Raw genomic sequence first — 20,977 nt, forward strand, 5'->3', positions numbered from 1 at the left:
ATAAAAGAAGTGATGATTTTACAAAAGGGAACCAGCAGCCATTTCTTTCTTTCAAAAATTTGCCCTTAATAAAAGAGAAAAGCAAGACTAAGCCTGGTGTTCATTTAAATTAGTATTTGACATCATTATTGCTACACCAAAATCAGGAAAGAAATCTGCCATTTTAAACTGACCTAAACCTTGACTTTTTTTAAAAAAAATGTACATATTTGGAAAATGGTCTCTTTTTTACACATTAGTATCTATACATGTATACAGTCATACATGCACACGTTGGTTTTAGCTCGCACAGTAAAAGTTTTCAGAAGTTGATATGTGCTCCATTTTGCATTTGTTAAGAAGCTGTTTCTCCATGATGGCAGACTTTAATCAAGTATGTTGTTATATAAAAGGTATTGGCATGAAAAAAGCAGTACCCTTGTTCCTTATTGGCAAAAAAAGAGGCTTATCTCCAAATTTAATTACACAGCAATAGTAACACAAATGGGATTTCCTCGGAAAGAAGGATTATCCCCTGTAAAAGAATTGCTCCATCTTTTACCAAATATGCCCACCCAGCCCCAGAACATACAACATGAAGACACAAATGCTAACAAACAAAATGCTCTACTTTTTTTTTAACCACAGTATTATACATGAGGAAATGGAACAAAGATTTTATGAAGTTAATTTTGGAGCCGGATCATCCGGCTCCCCATTTTCTCCGACAGTAGCTAGGAGTTGCTGGAAATAACTGACTTCCCAACTAATCCTAAACGTAGAGGACCACAGTAGACAGCAGAGATTTTAACCAAAACACTTTGTAATACATAGCTAGTGTTTTAGATCGAACAATTTTGTTTTAACAAAGGGAAATGGTAATTAGGATGTATGTCAGCACATTGCAATTCTGGGGGGGAAAATGGCTAACATTGGAAAGTCATTCTGGTCCCAGCAATGGAAGGAGATACAAAGTAATATGTGTTCTGTTTGGAAGGAGAAGGAAAGAAATTGAAAAGTTTAGAGACATGGAAAGGCACACTCCATTCCTGATTAAACTGCTTTCTCGTTTGATGAGAGATTGTACAAGAATGCCCCATCGATCAATCAGAGATGTCAAAAAGGAGCAGGAAGGAAAAAAAGTTAAATTGAATTTTGCAAGTACAAATAGAGAAAAAGAGGCAAGGCATATTACAAACAAAGGCAAGAAAGAATTTTGATCGCTTGACACAGCATCATACCCTGGTCATATTAAAGAAAGGAAATTGTACCCTGTTCTCAACACAATGCAAATAGGAGTTTCGTTCTGCAGGAGGGAGGCATTTTGGCATGTCACTAAGAGAAAACAGTCATGTGCCCCTCCCATTGTTCTACCCACGAGAAGCCTTTGCCAAAGTTTATACCTATTGCTGCAGTCATTGACTATTTTGAGGTCCTGAGGTACGCACACACCTTGGCATAAGAAGCAGATTTGGCTCAATTGTCTAGGAAGGATATTGACATCCTCACTGTCAGAAAAAAACCCTTGAATTTGAACTATTTGGGGAAAGAGCTTGTGCAAACCATAGGAACTATACCTTGTCTCAGATCCCTTTTCCTAAAAAGAGCAGTTTTGAAACTGAGTTAAGAGGAAGCATGTGAAACCTGGCCACCAGTTCAAATCATTTTTGGTGCTTTCTCACCTATGCTCCCTAGTTCTCTAATGAAAACAACCTCTTGGAAAACGAAAGAAGCTTTGGGAATATTAACTGAAGCACTGATAGAGGTTCTATGTTCTATGTATATAATTGTGAGAATGACACATTTCTCTGCATAAGGCAGAGGTGTGAGATCTCAACTTTGGACCTTTCTAAGCAAATACTACCAACAACCCCCACCCCACCCCGCCAACACATAGTATCATTCTAACATACAAGATGACATCAACAAGAATGGTAGAAGAAACAAACCAGGTACCTATTTGACTAGAGCAAACAACACATAAACTTATGGAAGTAATTTCTTTGTTCTGACATACATTGGTCATGAAGAATAGTTCATTGTGGAATAAAAAAAGTTTTTGCTATTGGAGGGTTGCTGTTGACTGTTTTTGGCACATCAGAGAACATCAAAAATGTAAGACATGGAAAAATAAGATCTAGTGATGGCAGGCTGACAATATTTTCCAGCTAAATACAATTGCAACAAACATTCTTATTTTTTGGGTGGGGTAGGGAACATGCACTTAAGCTGACATCCAAAGTCACCAAGCAACCTTCGCTTGGCTGACTCAAGGATTATATACAAAAGAGGACTATCTTACAATTGGTAAGAAATTCTCCAAGTAAGACAAAGCTGGTGCACAGCAAGAGTTTTTTTGTACCACGCTGGCAACAAAATTGTTGCAACAAAAGGCAGATATGTTTACATATGGCTTGGATTGCTATTAGTCCTTGGATTTTAATTCTTCGCAGAGATCTTCACTGGACCTAGCTAGACATATCAGTAGAGATTGCTGGACTGGCTTTCTTTGCATCTTTTTTTCACTTAAAAGTTGTATGCGTTGCCAGTTAGGTTTCCAAAGACTGCCCCAAAGCCACCTCCAATTTTGTTCTCCATAGGGAAGGAGCTGTTTCTTGGACTGTAGGCTTAGGATCTCAGCTGTCAAAACACTCAGTATAAAGAATGAGATCAGTAGTACAAAATATATGACTCACACATTTCAGGAAGGACAAAACTATCTTTCCAGTCTAGTCTAGTGATAACCAATATAAATATTGCTACTCACCTGGTTCTGCATGGGCAGCTAAGTGTGAGTCTAACTATACAGTATCTGCTTCAAAAGAAACTAGAGGGACTTCCATCAATATTTTTTTATATAAATCTAGGCTTGTTGTTACAGCATAAAATCATTTTTGAAGAAATGATGGAGCGGTCCACATTCCACAGATGAATTTTTTCCTGTTTAAAATAGCAGTCAACTGGTTTATTTTAAAACATCTCTTTGGCCTCTGCTTAAGGCCATGGCTTAACCTATAGAAGTCATGTAATATGAATCTAGAATGCAGAGTTCTGCCCTAGGGTTACTGGGTCTGAACATACCTGCCAGGTCCCAGGCAGTGCCTCAGGATAGTCCTACCAGCTGTTGTTCTTACATCTGTTCCAGGATGCAGATTTCTTGGTTAATATAACAGGCATGGTTTAGCAAGCCAAGTGGAGCTCCGTTCATTTTTCTCCTCTTGGTAAATGCCACTGAGCTAAATCACTATGACTTTGGTTTACAAATAGTGACCATGTTCAGTTTGCTGCCTATGTTTTTTTTTTAATAGGAGGGAATAGGCCTATAACAAAGATGCAAGTCAATTTCTACTGTGTATGTACAAATCTAAATGCAAGCTACATCTTGTTACTCGGATGCAAAATATGTTTGAATATGAAAGTCTTTATGGGTTCATGGAAAGTTACCAAATTAGCAAAAAATGAGACTAGTAAAGGGTGAGTATCCACAAGTAAAGAGTCTTGCAGCCACATTGTAAAGTACATGCCGTTATGTGTACTGTGATTTTTCTAATAAGCAGAGGAACATCCAATTGTGAGTGTGTATATATATAAAAGTGGACAGAGATGTATGTTAGAGATGGAAGAGGGTGCAGAGATGTATGTTAGTGTTTAAAACCTCCTAGCTATTTTCACATTAAATATAAGAGATTTACTTATTTTCCCCAGGGGTTAAAAAATTGCTTGGGATGGCATACTGATTCAAACAATTAGCTTGGACCAGTGTGCCCGGATCCTTGTATATATACAGGACTTTCTCAGTACTTTCCCTATGTTATCAAATTACAAATGACTTTTACCAACCACCATCATTATAACTTCATACAGAGGCCAAAGATTTGCTAAATCATTTGGCCTTTAATGGCATGATCTAATTGGAATAGGATTTTTTATTATTGTACTGCCCTTTTTTTATGCTTTTAATTTAAAAAAAAATTGTTGTAGGGTTTTCCCTAAGGAATGTTTAAAAATTAAATAACTACCTTACTCACCAGAAGTAAAAGATTAAGTAATCATTTCTTCACAATCCCTTTGCCAAACTTTACATAGTGTACATTAGTTTTTGATGTTATTAATTTTTATTGACAATAAAATAAGAGAGCAGGGTTTTAGATTTCTTATAGCAGCTTCCCTCAAAGACAATGCTTTTCATATGTTTTGACCACAATTATCACCATCCACTTCCTTGCAGATGGAGTTTTTAATCCAAACTAGTTGAAATACATCGGGTTGGGGAAGGAAGACTAAGAATCACTCTGAAAGCCCACATGGATTTTACAGTGTGGAGACTGGATTTAAATCCCTGAAATTATATGCCTTAAACGGGGAAGACAGTTAAAATGACTGAACGGGGAAAGTGGGTAGGGATACCAGATTTTGCAGAATTATATAGGCTTTCCTAAATCTCTAGTATTTTTACGTCTGTCCTTCCAGTGTATGTTGCTCAATCATACATCATGGCAAAGGAAATGGATAGCCGTTGAAGCAGTGATTAGACCATGATTATAATACTAGATAGTAAACACAACAGGCTACTTCCTGCTTCAGTATTATGCTTCCAAGGCACTGAGGAATCCCAGACTGGGTTAAAATTAAAAGGCAGTGATGCGAGCTGAGTGTGTGCTTAAAGAATTTATAGACTTTATAGAATGTGGAAGACTATTATTTTCTAGGCAGGAGACTGGTATTAACAGCTTAGCTGTTCAGTACGGGTACAGAAAAGAAGGATTTATGATCCTGCCACATTACCCCTTTTTACCGGCTAAAGAAACTGATAATCTTCAGATGTCTATTGAATTAAAGGGCTAGATGGAAAGACAAGCCTCCAGTCCAAGATCTAGCTCACTGTTCTTAACAATTTGAGGATCATTGTTGGCTTTATGAAATCATGTGTCCAATCTTGGGTACGGTTTCCCCAAGAATGTCCTTTACTTCATTTATAGCCAGAAGGCAAAGAATAGCGCCTTTTCTAAACAAGCCCAACGCATCCAGTTCTACCTATTATATGGCTAAGATTGGCAAGTGCCTCCACGAACAGAACAAGACTGGATAGACAGTGGCACAGAAGAAAATGGTGTCAAAAAGAAAGGGGATTACAAACACACACAATGTGCAGTGTCCACAATAGAAGCGAGCTACTTTTTTTTTTCTCCTGGATTCAGTCAGCCCAGATCCAGATATTTGAATACAAGTAGGGAAATTGTGCTGGTTTTGTCCATAAAGAGGAACAAAAGCCACGAGAGTCTGAAAGGCATACTTGCTTAGCATCCGAGTTCAATCAGAAATGACTCAAGTGCTTTGATGCAGGACCGTTCTGCATCAAATGCAGGATTGTCCTGATTGCAATTCCTTGTAAGCATAGTCAGGAGTGGTTTTGATGGAGGACACAATCCTGAAAATAAGTGATCTTCAAGAGTAGGTTCCTTGCTCATTATTATTATTATTATTATTATTATTATTATTATTATTATTTGCAGAAAGTTTTGGTGTTCCTGAAATTCCTCCGCTGTACTACAACCAACTTCATATTGAAATGAGACTTTGTTCACTCACAATCCATCGAAGGCTTTTGTTAAACCACAAACAAGGTCAATTGGTGCAATCCTTAAAAAGAAGGGCAAATTGCCAGAATAGTGAAAACACCCTGGCTAATACTCCAGCAGGGATCCTAATACAATTCAAAAGTTCCTCTCTAGAACACATTTGCCATTGGAGCAGCATAAAGTCTTTTGGCAACCGGTTCAGGCCCCAGACCTATAGGTTTTCTCCTGGCTGATACTGGGGCTCTGTCGATGTGAAATAATCCTCCAGGAAAGCTTGGAGGTATTCAAAGGTTGGCCTTTCCTCGGGATCCTTTCTCCAGCACTGGCACATCAGATCGTGTAGAGATTCTGGGCATTCTGGTGGACAAGGCATCCGATAGCCTCGTTCCACTTGATCTAGGACTTCCCGATTCACCATGCCTATGACCAAAAAAAAGGGGGAAGAAAGAGACAGAAGAAGGAGGAGGAGGTGGAGAAGAAGAAGAAGAGGAGGAGGACGAGGACGAGGAGGACGAGGAGGAAGAGGAAAGAGAGAGAGAGTGATTCTTAATATAATTGGTACGGGAGTAAAAATACTTGCAAATTGTACCTGGTTTCACAACTTAGTTCTTAATTTCATTTCATTTCATTCATTCATTCATTCATTCATTCATTCATTCATTCATTCATTCAATTTCTATGCCACCCTTCACCTGAGATTCAGGGCGGCTTTATTTTGTTGGAATCAAATAGTGTACACATGTTTTCCCAAAAATAAACCCGTCTTTTTTTTTTTTGCCACCAAAAAAGGCACCAGGTCTTATTTTCAGTGGTGGTGTGGGGAAATATCATCCACTGAATCACCGCATGTGTGCGTCACACACATACCACCCCACCAGCCTCTTTTTACTATCATAGGCTTTCAGGAACGTCTTCATTCGGCAAGGTCAGCAAGACTTTCCTGAAGGGCTTTGTAGCCGATAACAGAGCTTGGGATCGATCTGGAGTTCTGTTATCGGCTATAGAAGCATTTAGGAAAGTCATGCCAGCTGCAGAAGAAATGGCCCGAGGTGTGCGAGGCTTGGCTGCAACTATCTGAATGTAAGTAGTAGGCCAGTTCCACCCCTAGCTTAATTTTTGCCTGTGCATCCTGGAATGGGTGGGGTCTTAATTAGGGTTTATTTGGGGGAAGTAGGGCTTATATTAGGTGGACATGTAAAAAATCAAGCTAGGACTTACTTTCTGAGTAGGTCATATTTTCGGGGAAACAGTACTCTCCAAGCACAATGTATATAGGCAGATTGGCACTTTATGTGTACTGTATGCTATCTGGCAAGTGTTTTGGCCTGGTCATAACCATCCAAAGTTGAGAGGCTGAAGAGCTGGAGAGATGAGGTTTAGTTGCCACTGCCTGTATTTACATGGATTGATCTTTATCACTTATGGTTAATAGGGCCCCACTTTCAAGGGGGGGGGGAAATGCAGTCTGAACCAAAGTATGGCCAGCCTCTAGCCTCCTCTTTCATGAATGTTCTGGTTTTCTTCGTATTACATTCTTTCATTAGATTTTTATTCCACAGGAACGTATGCCAGATGGAAAGAGTTCCCTCCAGATATTTTTGAAGCTCTTGGCACCTGTATCAAAACTGAACAAGCACTTACCGGGATATGGTACTCGACCTTTGGTGGCAAGTTCTGTCAAGAGTATTCCAAAGGACCAAACATCTGACTTAATAGTGAACCGACCATACAGAGCGGCTTCTGGGGCAGTCCATTTGATGGGAAATTTAGCACCTAAGCGCAGAAACAGAAATGTAAATAAAAAGGTTGAAAACTCTCATTCAGATTTTCTTGTCTAGGGATCACAAAATGGGGGGACAAATGGAGGTGAATTACATTCACATGTGCCACCATGTCTACCAACTACTGTATTTTTCAGAGTGTAAGACACACCTTTTTCCTCCCTAAAAGAGGATGGAAATGTTGGTGCTTCGTACACACCGAATATAGCCATTTTTGGCCTCCTAAAACCCCGCCCAAGCATCCCATTTTTGTGAAAAATGGGCTCAATTTTTGCAAAAATGGGATGCACAGAGGATTTGGGAGGCCTGCAGAGTGCTCCTGGGGGCTGGTGGAAGGCAAAAACATCACTATGTTTGCAAAAAGCAGGCAAAAATGACCATTTTTGCAAATATGGGGGTGTTTTTGCCTTCCCCAAGCCCCTAGGAGAAGTCTGAAGGCCTCCCAAACCCTCTGTGCACCCCATCTTTGGGGAAAAAATAGGTGAAAAACAGGGCAGTTTTTGCAAAATTGGGGGCATTTTTACCTTCTCCCAGCCTCCAGGAGCTTCCCAGATCTCTGCATGCCCTATTTTTTTGCAAAATTGGGTGAAAAATGGATCTGTTTTGCGAAAAAAACGGCTCCACAGATGATTTGGGAGGCCTGCAGAGTGCTCCTGGGAGCTAGAGAGGGCAAAAACCTTTTTTCTAAATTACCTCTTCGAAATCTTGGTGCATCTTATATAGCAGTACGTCTTATAGTCTGAAAAATACAGTACTTTTTATCATTCGCCCACTGTAAGCAATACCATAGTAATTTGAAACATACCTAATTATATATCTGGTTGGCAAATGAACCTCTTACTGGTATCTGCTGAGCGAGAGGATGCTTACATCCTACTAATAACTACCTTCTTCCCCTCCGAAGCAGCAATTCTTTAGCAGATGGGGTTTTTTTTTACTTAAACAGGTTAAAGAGTGATCATACCTTGTCTTGCTGTGTATTCATTGTCCTCAATCAGTCGTGCCAGTCCAAAGTCAGCTACTTTGCATACCAGGTTCTCTCCCACAAGGATGTTGGCAGCTCGGAGATCTCTGTGAACGTAGTTCATCCTTTCTACGTAGGCCATGCCAGAGGCAATCTAACATCATTCCAAAGGCAAATTAAAGTCTGAGATAGTTTGACAATAATTTTAGTTGTGCAGATTTTACTCCTTGAAGCGTTAACCAAATCAACAAGCCGTACTCATTTCATATCAAGGGAAATTCCATGTTGCAGTCATTTGTACAGTAAAGTCTTGTATGATGGTGATCTTAAAATTCCAGCATAGGATACAGACTACATAATAGTTGATGATGAGGCTGACCAGCATTTTTAAACAAAATTACTGAGGCCTCTGCTGCAAACTAAATAGCTTACTTGGAGGCACTTAGAATTGCATGAGTGTTTGCAGACGATAGTTATCTAACAGTAAGTCAGTTAAAATTATGTAACTACATTTGCACAACAAATAAAGCTTCCTTAATGTTAATGCTTCTTGGTGACTTGGCCTCATGCAGAAGCCCAAGCTATTTGCTTAATTTGTAAATCATTATATTTTGCAAATATTTTAAAAAGTGGGTTAATTCAGTAAGCAGGTTATATTATTTAATGCAGCCAACATATATTTTCCCTGGCCTGACTCATTTCAATTTACAAGAAGAAGAAACGTCTGATGTGAATGTATGGCTATATTTCATTTTATATCAATAAATCTTAGATGAGATGCAATCAATTCAAACGAGACATAATAATAACAGCATAGCTCCAACAAATCCTGTGTATTAAAACTCCTATCACTGAGATCCAAACGTTTGGGGAAACAATAATTCTTCCTTGATACACAAGCTGATGCCATTCTAACTGGGTGTAGTGGTTGAACACAAAAGCCTCAGTCTCTCCACATAATCCATTGCAATGAAATGGACAGCAAACAAATAAATAAAATGTAATGTATTGCTTCTCATGATGGGAGACAAATTCTGCCGCACGAATCCCAGTGACCTGTTGGGTCCCACAGAGTTGGCCTTCTCCGGGTTGCGTCGACTAAACAATGTCATTTGGCAGGACCCAGGAGAAGAGCCTTCTCTGTGGTGGCCCCGACCCTCTGGAACCAGCTCCCCCTGGAGATTAGAACTGCCCCCACCCTCCTTGCCTTTCATAAAGTTCTTAAGACCCATCTCTGCCGTCAGGCATGGGGGAACTGACACATCTCCCCTGGGCCTATACAGTTTATACTTGGAATGTTTGTGTGTGTGTTTGCTTTTAATAATGGGGTTTTTAGTGTTTTTTAAATTATTAGATTTGTTTTTACATTGTTCTTGTTATTGTTGTGAGCCGCCCCGAGTTTACGGAGTGGGGCGGAATACAAATCTAATAAATAAATAAATAAATAATAAATAAATACAAACTCTTGCCAATGGTAGATCTTAATGTTCTGGCAGCTGTCCACAAGGGGTGTCCCAAATATGGTGATTCCAAACAGCTTACTGTATATTTTTATTCACATATTTGTGGATGTGCTCCTCATGTCCATATTCAAAGCGAAAGAGCACAGGAAACAGGTGATTGCTTTCTATGCCTGTTCAGAATCTACCTTCCAATTGCTGAGTCATGATATAGATGTGAAAAAGATGCATTAAGTCGGGGGTGCTAAACTCCCAGACTGTGGGTTGGATGTGTCATGTGCTGGCTATTTATTTTATTTTATTTATTATTTAGATTTGTATGCTGCCCCTCTCCGCAGACTCGGGGCGGCTCACAGCAAGATACAACAATTTATGACAAATCCAAATATAATTTAAAATATTTAAAAAGAACCCCATTTTACTAACAAACACACACACAAACATACCATGCATAAATTGTACATGCCCGGGGGAGATGTTTCAGTTCCCCCATGCCTGACGGCAAAGGTGGGTTTTAAGGAGTTTACGGAAGGCAGGGAGGGTAGGGGCAGTTCTAATCTCTGGGGGGAGTTGGTTCCAGAGAGTCGGGGCCGCCACAGAGAAGGCTCTTCCCTTGGGGCCCGCCAACCGATATTGTTTAGTTGACGGGACCCGGAGAAGGCCCACTCTGTGGGACCTAATCGGTCGCTGGGATTCGTGCGGCAGAAGGCGGTCTCGGAGATATTCTGGTCCAGTGCCATGAAGGGCTTTAAAGGTCATAACCAACACTTTGAATTGTGACCGGAAATTGATCGGCAGCCAATGCAGACTGCGGAGTGATGGTGAAACATGGGCATACCTAGGTGGTTTAGCAATGGAGGGGGGGGATTCCTGATACATATTATGATGCCGCTGTGATGACATCAGTTTGATACCCCTGAACTAAGTTATCTGCAGTCTTTTTACACTCACCTGTGCAGCCATGTCCACCAGCTGGGGCAGTCTCAGATACCTGCCCATCTCTCCCTTCAAAAAATCCAGGAGGCTTCCTACAATAGAACAGACACTTGTCAGGAATTCACATAGGGGCAAATCACATTGAGCTTTCTAAAACACTTCGTTATTATCACTTAGCCACAAATGTAAATAAGGGTGTAATTTTCTACTCTTTGAGTTTTATTATGATACGTTAAGCAAGAACTGAATTGTGAACTGCCTCTGTGCCAAGGAATCACACAGTGCTTGCTAAACAGTGCATGAATTCATTCAGCCCTGAATTACAACACCACATCTTCAGTTGTGTAAATGCATTTTTAGCAGTCAGCCTCGTGCTATTGTATTCAGTAACACGGAAATTATAAATATAGCTAGGAGAAGGTACTGTATATTTTCCTTCCAGTTTCAAATTTCTTCGCTGTCTCTGTTCTGCCTATTTCACTTTGAAGGAGAAGAAACCATAAAGAGAATGTTTTGTGGTTGTTAGTTGCGAAGTCCTGTCCAACCCACCACGACCCTATGGACAATGTTCCTCCAGGCCTTCCTGTTCTCTACCATCCATCCTGAAGATAAAATTCAAATGCTTTGGCCACCTAATGAGAAGGAAGGCTTCACTGTAGAAGAGCATAATGCTAGGAAAGATATTGAGAGCAAAAGAAGAAGGGGACGATAGAGAATGAGGTGGCTGGATGGAGTCACTGAAGCAGTATAGAGAAATAGAAAGCGCAAATAATAGCAAATGTAAACACCTTTGCACATATACTCTGTTACGATGTAAATTGGCTCTTCTGAAACCACAGCATACAACTGTACCAGCTTTTCATGGCGCAATTTCTTCATAACCTGAGCCTCCTGTAGAAATGCTTCTGGAGACATTGTCCCAGGCTTTAGAGTCTTGATTGCTACTCTGGTGGTACCATTCCAGGTGCCTGGAGAAGAAACAGAATTAGTTTTCTCAACAAGAAGCATGACTTGTACAAGCCTAGTTTGTCAGGTACCAATCACTTCAGATATTAAAGAACATAAGAAGAGCCATGCTGAATCAGGCCAAAGCCCATCGAGTCCAGCATTCTGCATCACACAGTGGCCCATTAATTGTCCTTAGGGATCTTGAGCAGAAAGAGAAGGCAAGACCCTCCCTTTCCCTTGACCCCCAACAAATGGTACTCAAAGGGAATCCTGCCTGCCTCAACCAACATAGAGGCAGCACATGGACATCCGTTTCAATAATCACTGATACACTTGGCATCCATGAATCTGTCTTATCCTGCCATGAAGCTATGAAGGCTGACAACTGTCATGACCTCTTCTGGAAGTGAATTCCATAAACCAACAACCCTCTGGGTGAAGAAATATTTCCCTTCATTTGTCCTCACTTACTTATGAGCTTTAGGGAGTGCCCCCTTATCCTAGTATTATGTGATAGATAGAGAAAAGAATTTTTCTCTATCCACCTTTTATATCCCATGAATGATTTTATACACTTCGATCAAGTCACCCTTTAAACGCTGTCTTTCAAGGCTGAAGAGACCAAGGCGTTGTAACCTGGTATCATAAGGGAGGTGCTCCATTTCCTTTATCATTCTCGCCCAAGGGGGGAGGAGCTGAGGGCATTGTTGGGTCAGGGGGCCATGCGCTAATCACGGGGATTGCTTGCGGTGGGCCCATCACAACCCTCCAGTAGCCTCCGCCCGCAGCTCAGTGTCACTTCAAGCACCAAAGTGCACGGCTGCCTCTTTTTCCGCCGCTATCGCTTACTGCCGCCCACCGCCACCTCTTCTTTCCCCACCCACCTAAGCCGTCTCCCTTAGTGGTAGTGTCCAACCTCCCAATTGACCGGCCTGGAATCCCGGCTTTGAGTCCTGGCCTAGATCCCTCTTGCCTTGAGCTTCCCCTGCCCTGACCCTGAGCTGCCGCCATGGGAGACGCCAGCAGCGAGCGCAGCAAAGCCCCCAGCTTGTCACCCCTGCAGGTTCTGGGGGTAAGTAAAACCAGGAATGGAGGAGGGAAAGGGAGGAAGGAAGGAAGGGAGTGTCTCTACTTTGTGGAAATTTGACTTTCGTGGGCGGTCTTGGAACGTATCCCCCGCGAAAGTTAAGGGACCACTGTACACCATTCATCAGATAAAATGATGGAAATTCTTACCCATCCAGACTTCTCCAAAGCAGCCTTGTCCAAGTTTGACCTCTAGCCGCAAAGATTCCCGGGGGATTTCCCAAGCATCTTTTGCCAAGCCCTGCGTCTGAGGCTTGCTGGTTGGGCAAACATTGGTAAGACGGTGGCACAAACCATCTGCATGTTCTATGAAAGAATAAAATCAGTTGCAGAATGAAATTATGGGACCTATGAGGACCCAGATTGTTGGGGGCAAAATGCTAACGTTGTAAAACACTATGCAGCAGTATGTATCTCTAAGTGCTATTGCTGTTTATTTATTTTAGATCAGCCGTATCTCCATTTTAAGTTTTCATTACTTGACTGGGATTATTATATTATATTATTATATTTACTCTACTTTATGTTTCAATATAGGGCAAGCTTGGCAAGCAAATGAGCTCCATTTGATTGAGAATATCCCCTACAGCAGGGCCGAATCAGGGTAGTGTTTGACCTCAGGGGACGGGGTGAGCATGGCCAGCTTGATGTCCCTCGTGACATCAATTCTTTCCTTCCCTTTTCTTTTTCCTTGCTTCTTTACAGGATCATCTCCTGCCGCACACCTTCCAGCGAGTGATTAAAATCCACAGAGTTGGTCTTCTCTGGGTCCCGTCAACTAAGCAATGTTGGTTGTTGGGCCCGCGGGGTAGAGCCTTCTCTGTGGCAGCCCCGGCTCTTTAGAATCAACTACCCCCCGAGGTCTGCACTGCCCCCACCCTACTGGCTTTCCGCAAGTCTCTGCAGACCTGGCTTTGCCAGCTAGCCTGGGGGCCGTGAGACTTATATCTTATTCTGGCCAAGATATGATTCAATTGGGATGTCTGTTAGTATGATTGTAGTGGGTTAATTAGGGTTTTAAAGTACTTTTAATTGTTGCATTTTAATTATTTAACTGTTTTTATCTTTGCTGTAAGCCGCCCTGAGGCCCATGGGATTGGGCGGCATCTAAATAAAAAATAATAAACAAATCTTCACTTTTCTTTCTTCTTTCTTCCCCTCTTTCTTTAATTTTCCTTCCTTGCTCTCTTCCCATCTCCCCTTCTTTTTCTGTCTTTCCTCTTTCCCTTTCTCCTTTCTCTACAATTGCCATTGGCAGTCCTTCCAAGCTCCATTTCCAATAGTAAAGGTACTGCAGGCCAATCCTTTGCTGTTTTCAGGGTGGCCCCACAGGACAGAGCTAAGCACCCTGCAGGCCGGATCCAGCCTGCTGGCCTTGAGTTTGACACCTATACGTTTTCCTCATTTAGTAACCATAGTTGGAACCTACAGCTTGGCCATTAAATGAAGCGGTTGTGAAACATCAAAATTTTATGATCTTTCTTCAATTTTTCGTTTGCTTTACTGACTGTAGACTGGTTACTTTTTCATCACTGTTGTAACTGTAAATATTCTCTAACTAAGGCAGTCACTAAAATGAGGACTATTTAATATTAATTGTGGAGATTGTGATCCCGCTATATAGAATGCTGGTGAGACCACATTTGGAAAACTGTGTTCAGTTCTGGAGACCTCACCTACAAAAAGATATTGACAAAATTGAACGGGTCCAAAGACGGGCTACAAGAATGGTGGAAGGTCGTAAGCATAAAACGTATCAGGAAAGACTTAATGAACTCAATCTGTATCGTCTGGAGGACAGAAGGAAAAGGGGGGACATGATCGAAACATTTAAATATGTTAAAGGGTTAAATAAGGTTCAGGAGGGAAGTGTTTTTAATAGGAAAGTGAACACAAAAACAAGGAAACACAATCTGAAGTTAGTTGGGGGAAAGATCAAAAGCAACGTGAGGAAATATTATTTCACTGAAAGAGTAGTAGATCCTACCAACGTGGTTGGTAAATCCACAGTAACTGAATTTAAACATGCTTGGGATAAACATATATCCATCCTAAGATAAAAAACAGAAAATAGTATAAGGGCAGACTAGATGGACCATGAGGTCTTTTTCTGCCGTCAGTCTTCTATGTTTCTGTTTTTCTATTAATAATATTTCATATTCATATCTAATTACTCAAAGGAATGTCTTTCAAATAGAGTCCAAATATATTCACTCTTTTCCTTATTCTGGGGTTTCCTGGACAGAGATCCAGGAAGCCCTCATTAGAAGCTGAAATGACACTTAAATGACACTTACTGGAATAATAAGCCACTAATTGCTGAAGGCTGCTAAACTGTGTACGGGATGTGATATAAAAGCCACCATTGTCCAGTTTGCGAATTTTGTAGTGCTTCACGTTGAGGCCCTTGGCGTTGTCAAAATCTGAGACAGAAAGGCAGTAGGCACCTGTAAAGAAAAAGTGAGATCTATTTAAGCCTATAATCTTAAAGATAATTTGCAATCAATATATATTAAGACTGATTAACCCAAGACGACAAGGCTATTTTTTGTGTCTAATTATGTGTGCACCTTCCTTCCTTCCTTCCCTTCCTTCCTTTCCTTCCTTCTTTCCGTCCTTCCTTCTTCAAAAAAATTATCAATCTTAGCAAAAAAACCCACCAATCTCCAAATAACTGAAGATTTCACATCAAAGCATATATGAAATTAAGCCATACATTATATATATATGACCATATCTATACCTATATCTATCTATATATTAATGACATGTCTCTTATACAATGCAAGCTGCTGATTCCATTTCACAAAGGCATTTTTGAATAGGGAAAAATACTAAATGCATACATAAGCAAATCTGTCAAAGCAGCATTTCTTGAGTCCAGTTATACAAAAGCAGATACTAAAGCTACAGTCACCAGGATATCAGCTTCACAGCAGGATTAAGATCTGGGGAAGGAGAATGTAGAAGAGACAACTTTGAAGAAAGCAACCGAGAGACCCGGCATGAACTAATTATGGCCTGCAGATGAATCCATCTTCATTTTGATCCTGTCAAACTTCAGCAGCTAATTTGTATGGGGGTTAACAGAGAAGGCCTTGATGGCAGGTCTTTGCTGCAACTCTTAAATGGAAGAAATCTATAGGGAAAATCACTTTTTCCTTTGCTGTTAGTTCAGTGTTCCAATTAAATGGAAAAAGTGCTGCTCTGTGGTATCAGTTTCAGGATATTACCCAAAACTTCAAAAGCATTCTAAAATGTTTTCAAAACATATCCACAGTTTTGAACTTGATCTTTATTTCCTCTATGACTTGTACTTTCATCTCAAAAACTGGCCACGCACAACACTTTGACCACAATTAATAATACAATCTAAATGATTGACACCAACATGCTTAGAAACTCTTGTAAAGGTCTCAGAGATTATTAGGAAAACATATTTCTAACATTGCCTTTTAATATTTATGAAGATTTTTTTAAAGTGACCCAAATCTTTGTATTCGTATCACGCTCACTCTCATGGTCTGTGATCTTCTTTATAAATGGACGAATAATCTTATTATTTTGAATACTTTTCGTTGGGAATTTGGCTAACAAAATTGGATTAAAACCAGACTAAGTTATACATGTTTTATTTTTATCTAGGAGACAAATCACTTATGGATAACTTTGAGGCCTATGACTAGCTTGACTGGACCAACTCATTGAAAATGAATAATGGCAGGCAAAAGAATAGTTTGAAGATACTATGTTGAATGTTGTATGACCTCTTGGGCAAAGTCAACATTGGATACAAACAATATTTGATTTTAAAAACCACTCAGACCAAAGTTGAGATTACCAGCAGGCTGAAATTAATACCATTGTTATTTTTCTCCAAATATGCATGTGAGAGACCAAGACATACATGCAAACTTTACAATTCTAGGTGTGTTTCACTATTAAAAAAAACCACAATATATAAATAATGCTAAATCAACTCTGAGCTAGTGCAAATTTTTTGGCTAGTACATGGATACTGTTGCTGTTCTTTTACTCACAAACACAATCTCTATAACCTGTTTCACAAATGTAACAAACAGCAGCTCCTTGGCAGGGTAGAAAGAGAAACCAGTGTTTCCTGTTGCTATTAGTTACCCAGCTATTTCCCCATCCAATGACCTAGATTTTACAATTTTGTTTTGTTTTGTTTTTACAAAAAAGAGAAGTACAGCACTGAAGTCTTTGTTTACATTTATATCCTATCCAGTTCTCTACCTTTCACACCAGTATACAAGAGGGAAATAGAGAGGATCTAGTTTCCTTGATGAGGGACGCTGAGTGGCTAAGATGCTGAGGTTGTCGATCAGAAAGGTTGGCAGTTCAGCGGTTCGAATCCCTAGCGCCACATAAGGGAGTGAACTCCCATTACTTCTGCCAACTTAGCAGTTCAAAACCATGTAAAAATGCAAGTAGAAAAATAAAGATCACCTTTGGTGGGATGGTAACAGCATTCCGTGCGCCTTTGGGATTTAGACATGTTGGCCATATGACCATAGAGATGTCTTTGGGCAGCGCTGACTCTTCGACTTTGAAACTGAGAAAAGCACTTCCCCCCTAGAGTTGGGAACGATTAGCACATATGTGCGAGGGAAACCTTTACCTTTACCTTTAGTCTCCTTGACAGAATCAAACATATGTATTGTAGTTAGAAGGAGGGGTGATAAGTATGTTATCAACATAAGAAATGGCATACGTCTTGTAATTACTGCATTCACTGTATATCAGGCAAGAAATAGACCCTTGGAGAGACAATACATTCTACAAGACCCCAAGTATTCCATGGCTGCAGTAGTGTATTGTTCTTAAACTAAGATAACCCATATTAACTGCTGCAGATAATTGCTTTTCATTGTCTCAGACAAACAGCATAAATAGAAATCCATAAGGTTTTTTTGCCTCATTCTTCTAGCTACTGCAGTCTGAAAATATTTCATTTTCTGCTTTAAAATGACAGGAAGCTCTGGGAGCTGCAAAACGTGTAATGTAAACACAGACATTAATACAAGTCTTAAAAGACAAAGAATCCAAATTCTCCCTCGCTCTAGAAAACAACAGGAAATTGCAAGCCCACCCATCCCCATGCTGGAAACAGGGAGACATCCAGGCTGAGTTCTTGCATAATTAAATATTTTTAAAATGTTAATTACAGCCCATGACCACTGAGATATTGCCAATATTTAGGGCAAATGAAAGATAAAGCCCAGCTTCAGGTAGGCAAAGAGTGTGTAGGTTAGCTCTTAGAAGTTTGGGTAACATCCTTCTACAGGCAGAGACAGAATTCTATTGTCTCCATTGAAGTGGAAGATGGAGTTTCTAATACATTCTCCTATTAGCATCCTTTTCTTATTCCAATTATTATTACCTTTTGTGGTCTCACTCTCTCTTGCCAGAAAAGTCCCTCGGGGATTCTCTGGATTGAGCAGTAATCGTTCAGATTCTCGACGCGTTATCTTGCCAAAATACCACCTGCAATAGTAGAAGACAGATAAATGTAGCGAGATCCCATGTTCATTTAAATCACTGCAAACATTTCTGCAGACAGAGGAATCCAATGTTTTCTCCTATAAATATGTAGCCTCCAAAGGTTAAACATCACGGTAAAGTAATTTTAGTTAACAGGGAAGAATGCTGGTATTTTTCAGCTACGTTCTAGGTGGCAAAAGTCTAGATTGGCAATGATTAAAAAGCTCATTAGATTTTGGCCCCTTCAAAATATTGCAACATCTGAAAGCAAGATTAATAACAATGTGAAGTTTTGAGAATTTACATATTACATATTTTAAATCATTTCAATTTAATCGGGAAGAATATTAAATGCTATTTGGGGATGGGTAAAGCATTTTGGGATAGATTAACATCACTGCATTTCTAGGGCCCATATTTGCTACAGTTTATAAGATTCTAAGATTTCAGAATTCAATTAGGAAATAGCATGTAAACATTTAACGGGCCCCTGCATTAAATATTCTTATTCTTAAAAAGCTGATACATTAGGGATCATTTTTTGATGTTCTAGAAATATGGATATATCCATGGATATGGATATATTGATGTTCCAGCTTCATAGTTCTTCTGATTTAATCACATTGTACTGCACACTTAACATTAAGCTCTAAAACTTCCAGTTGGTATCAGAAGCATTTTATGAGGAAATATAAACACCAAAGTGCTGTAAAATATAACTATCATAGAAGAAGCTATTCTGCTACTCTTAAAATAACCATTCATAAATATAGCCAGATGAAAGGCAATGATAATGCAATATCAAAACTAACCATCTCACTGGTACAAGATGCTGTGATGATGGCCATTGATTTAGATGACTATAAAATGAAACTAAATGCATTTACGATGCTTATCAGCAGATAGTTTTCTCTTCAGGCAACATGTCATTAAATGCTGAGGCAACTCCATTCCTTTGAAACAAGAATTTCACAATGCAAAGAAGCACATTTGAAAATCTCTCTTCAAATCATTAAAGCAACTCATCTTTTTCAGACTCATTGATCTGCTTTGGAAGTTGCCAAGTGTCTAGGATTTCTCCAGTTCAGCATTCTAGATTCTCCCTATACAAAAATATTAGTAATAAAATAAAAAACAAAAAACAATTTTCCAGAATCTTTTAGATTTGAATGGAGAGACCAATAATGTACTGTATATCAGTTCCCCATAGCCTGTAAAAGATTAATATGCCTGCTAATTTGCAATCGAGGACCCAGATTGTTGAGGGCAATACGCTGACTCTGTAAACTACTTAGAGAGGGCTGTAAAGCTGTACAGTGGTCCCTCGATTTTCGCGGGTTCGAACTTCGCGAAACAGCTATACCACGGTATTCCAAAAATATTAATTAAAAAATACTTTGCTGTTTTTTCCCCTATAACACAGTTTTCCCGCCCGATGACGTCATACGTCATCGCCAAACTTTCGTCCGCCTTTAATAAATATTTTTTAAAATAAACTTTAATAAATAAACATGGTGAGTAATAATCTAAATGGTTGCTAAGGGAATGAGAAATTGCAGTTTAGGGGTTTAAAGTGTTAAGGGAAGGCTTGTGATACTGTTCATAGCCAAAAATAGTGTATTTACTTCCACATCTCTACTTCGCGGAAATTCGACTTTCGCGGGCGGTCTCGGAACGCAACCCCTGCGAAAATCGAGGGAACACTGTATATAAGTTTAAGTGCTATTGCTATTTGTTTTCAAAGCTGATCTAACAAAATCCGCTTGGAATTCTCCTATGGAGTGCCTTCCCATCACAAATAGGATTAGCAATCTGTCTTGATATTGAAAAAGCTATATGGTTTTTAACAAATGAGTACAGAATATACCTGAGATGAAGGATGGCTTAAGCTTTCTGATATATTTGTATTTATCAGCACCTTAGTAAATGCCAGAAAAATGCCAAGTGTCTTTATTATTGGTACATTTCTTTTATTTCTGAAGTAAATCTAAATGTGGGATTTCATTCTCTTGACACACAACGTGTTTTCTGCAACTAACAATTCTTCCTACAATCTGTAAACACACCATTTGATACTGAAAGTTATCTAGAGAATACAGTAACCCCTCATTTTTCACGGGGGATGCGTTCCAAGACCATCTGTGAAAAACAAATTTCCGTGAAGTAGAGGAAAAATATTTTTTTAGGTGTTTAACACGTATTTGGACCCACCCTTTACATCAAACAGTCATTCTATAATGTTTCTCAGCTGCAAGGACATGTGATATCCTACCAGTTTCTTTAATAGAGTACAGTAGTACTGTAGGAGAATTTTATGAATTTTTAATGGATTTAAAATTTTCAATGGATTTAATGGATTTAAGCCCCCTTTGAAAACCTGTGAAGTAGCAAATCCGCAAAAGAAAGAACCGCGAAGTAGCGAGGGATTACTGTATATATATTTGTGAACTAGCTGAAAGTCACATACTCAGGAACTCTGTTTAAGAGAATTCCAAAATTATTTGAGATTCGCCCTCAAAAGGTTATAAGCAGAATGATTTTGCCCATAATATCTGGCAAGCATAATTCTTTTCAATCTAATTATACTATTTTAATTACTCTTCCGCTTGGATGGAGTCTGAAGGTGCGACGTAGTTACTGGGGATGTATCCTTTCTGGCCAGTCGTGAGGGAGTGAGCCAGCCACCAATCTCCTTCCCTGGAAAACACAAAGCAAAATAATTCATCAGTGAAAATACAT

General features: G+C 39.7%; 1 protein-coding gene across 1 annotated transcript in view; it reads right to left on the minus strand.

Moving 5' to 3' along the window:
- Positions 1-4,634: 4,634 nt before the first annotated feature.
- SRC (SRC proto-oncogene, non-receptor tyrosine kinase) overlaps positions 4,635-20,977 on the minus strand; it is a 125,862-nt gene continuing 109,519 nt past the window's right edge. The window contains exons 4-12 of the mRNA XM_070744723.1: positions 20,837-20,935; positions 18,138-18,241; positions 15,031-15,180; positions 12,884-13,039; positions 11,488-11,667; positions 10,715-10,791; positions 8,304-8,457; positions 7,200-7,331; positions 4,635-5,978 (exon numbers count right to left, since the gene is read on the minus strand). Coding sequence (XP_070600824.1) covers positions 5,770-5,978; positions 7,200-7,331; positions 8,304-8,457; positions 10,715-10,791; positions 11,488-11,667; positions 12,884-13,039; positions 15,031-15,180; positions 18,138-18,241; positions 20,837-20,935 — 1,261 coding nt within the window. The 3' untranslated portion in view covers positions 4,635-5,769. The remainder of the gene's footprint in view (positions 5,979-7,199; positions 7,332-8,303; positions 8,458-10,714; positions 10,792-11,487; positions 11,668-12,883; positions 13,040-15,030; positions 15,181-18,137; positions 18,242-20,836; positions 20,936-20,977) is intronic.

This window comes from Erythrolamprus reginae, chromosome 3 (genome assembly GCF_031021105.1).
Source record: "Erythrolamprus reginae isolate rEryReg1 chromosome 3, rEryReg1.hap1, whole genome shotgun sequence".
NCBI lineage: Eukaryota > Metazoa > Chordata > Lepidosauria > Squamata > Dipsadidae > Erythrolamprus > Erythrolamprus reginae.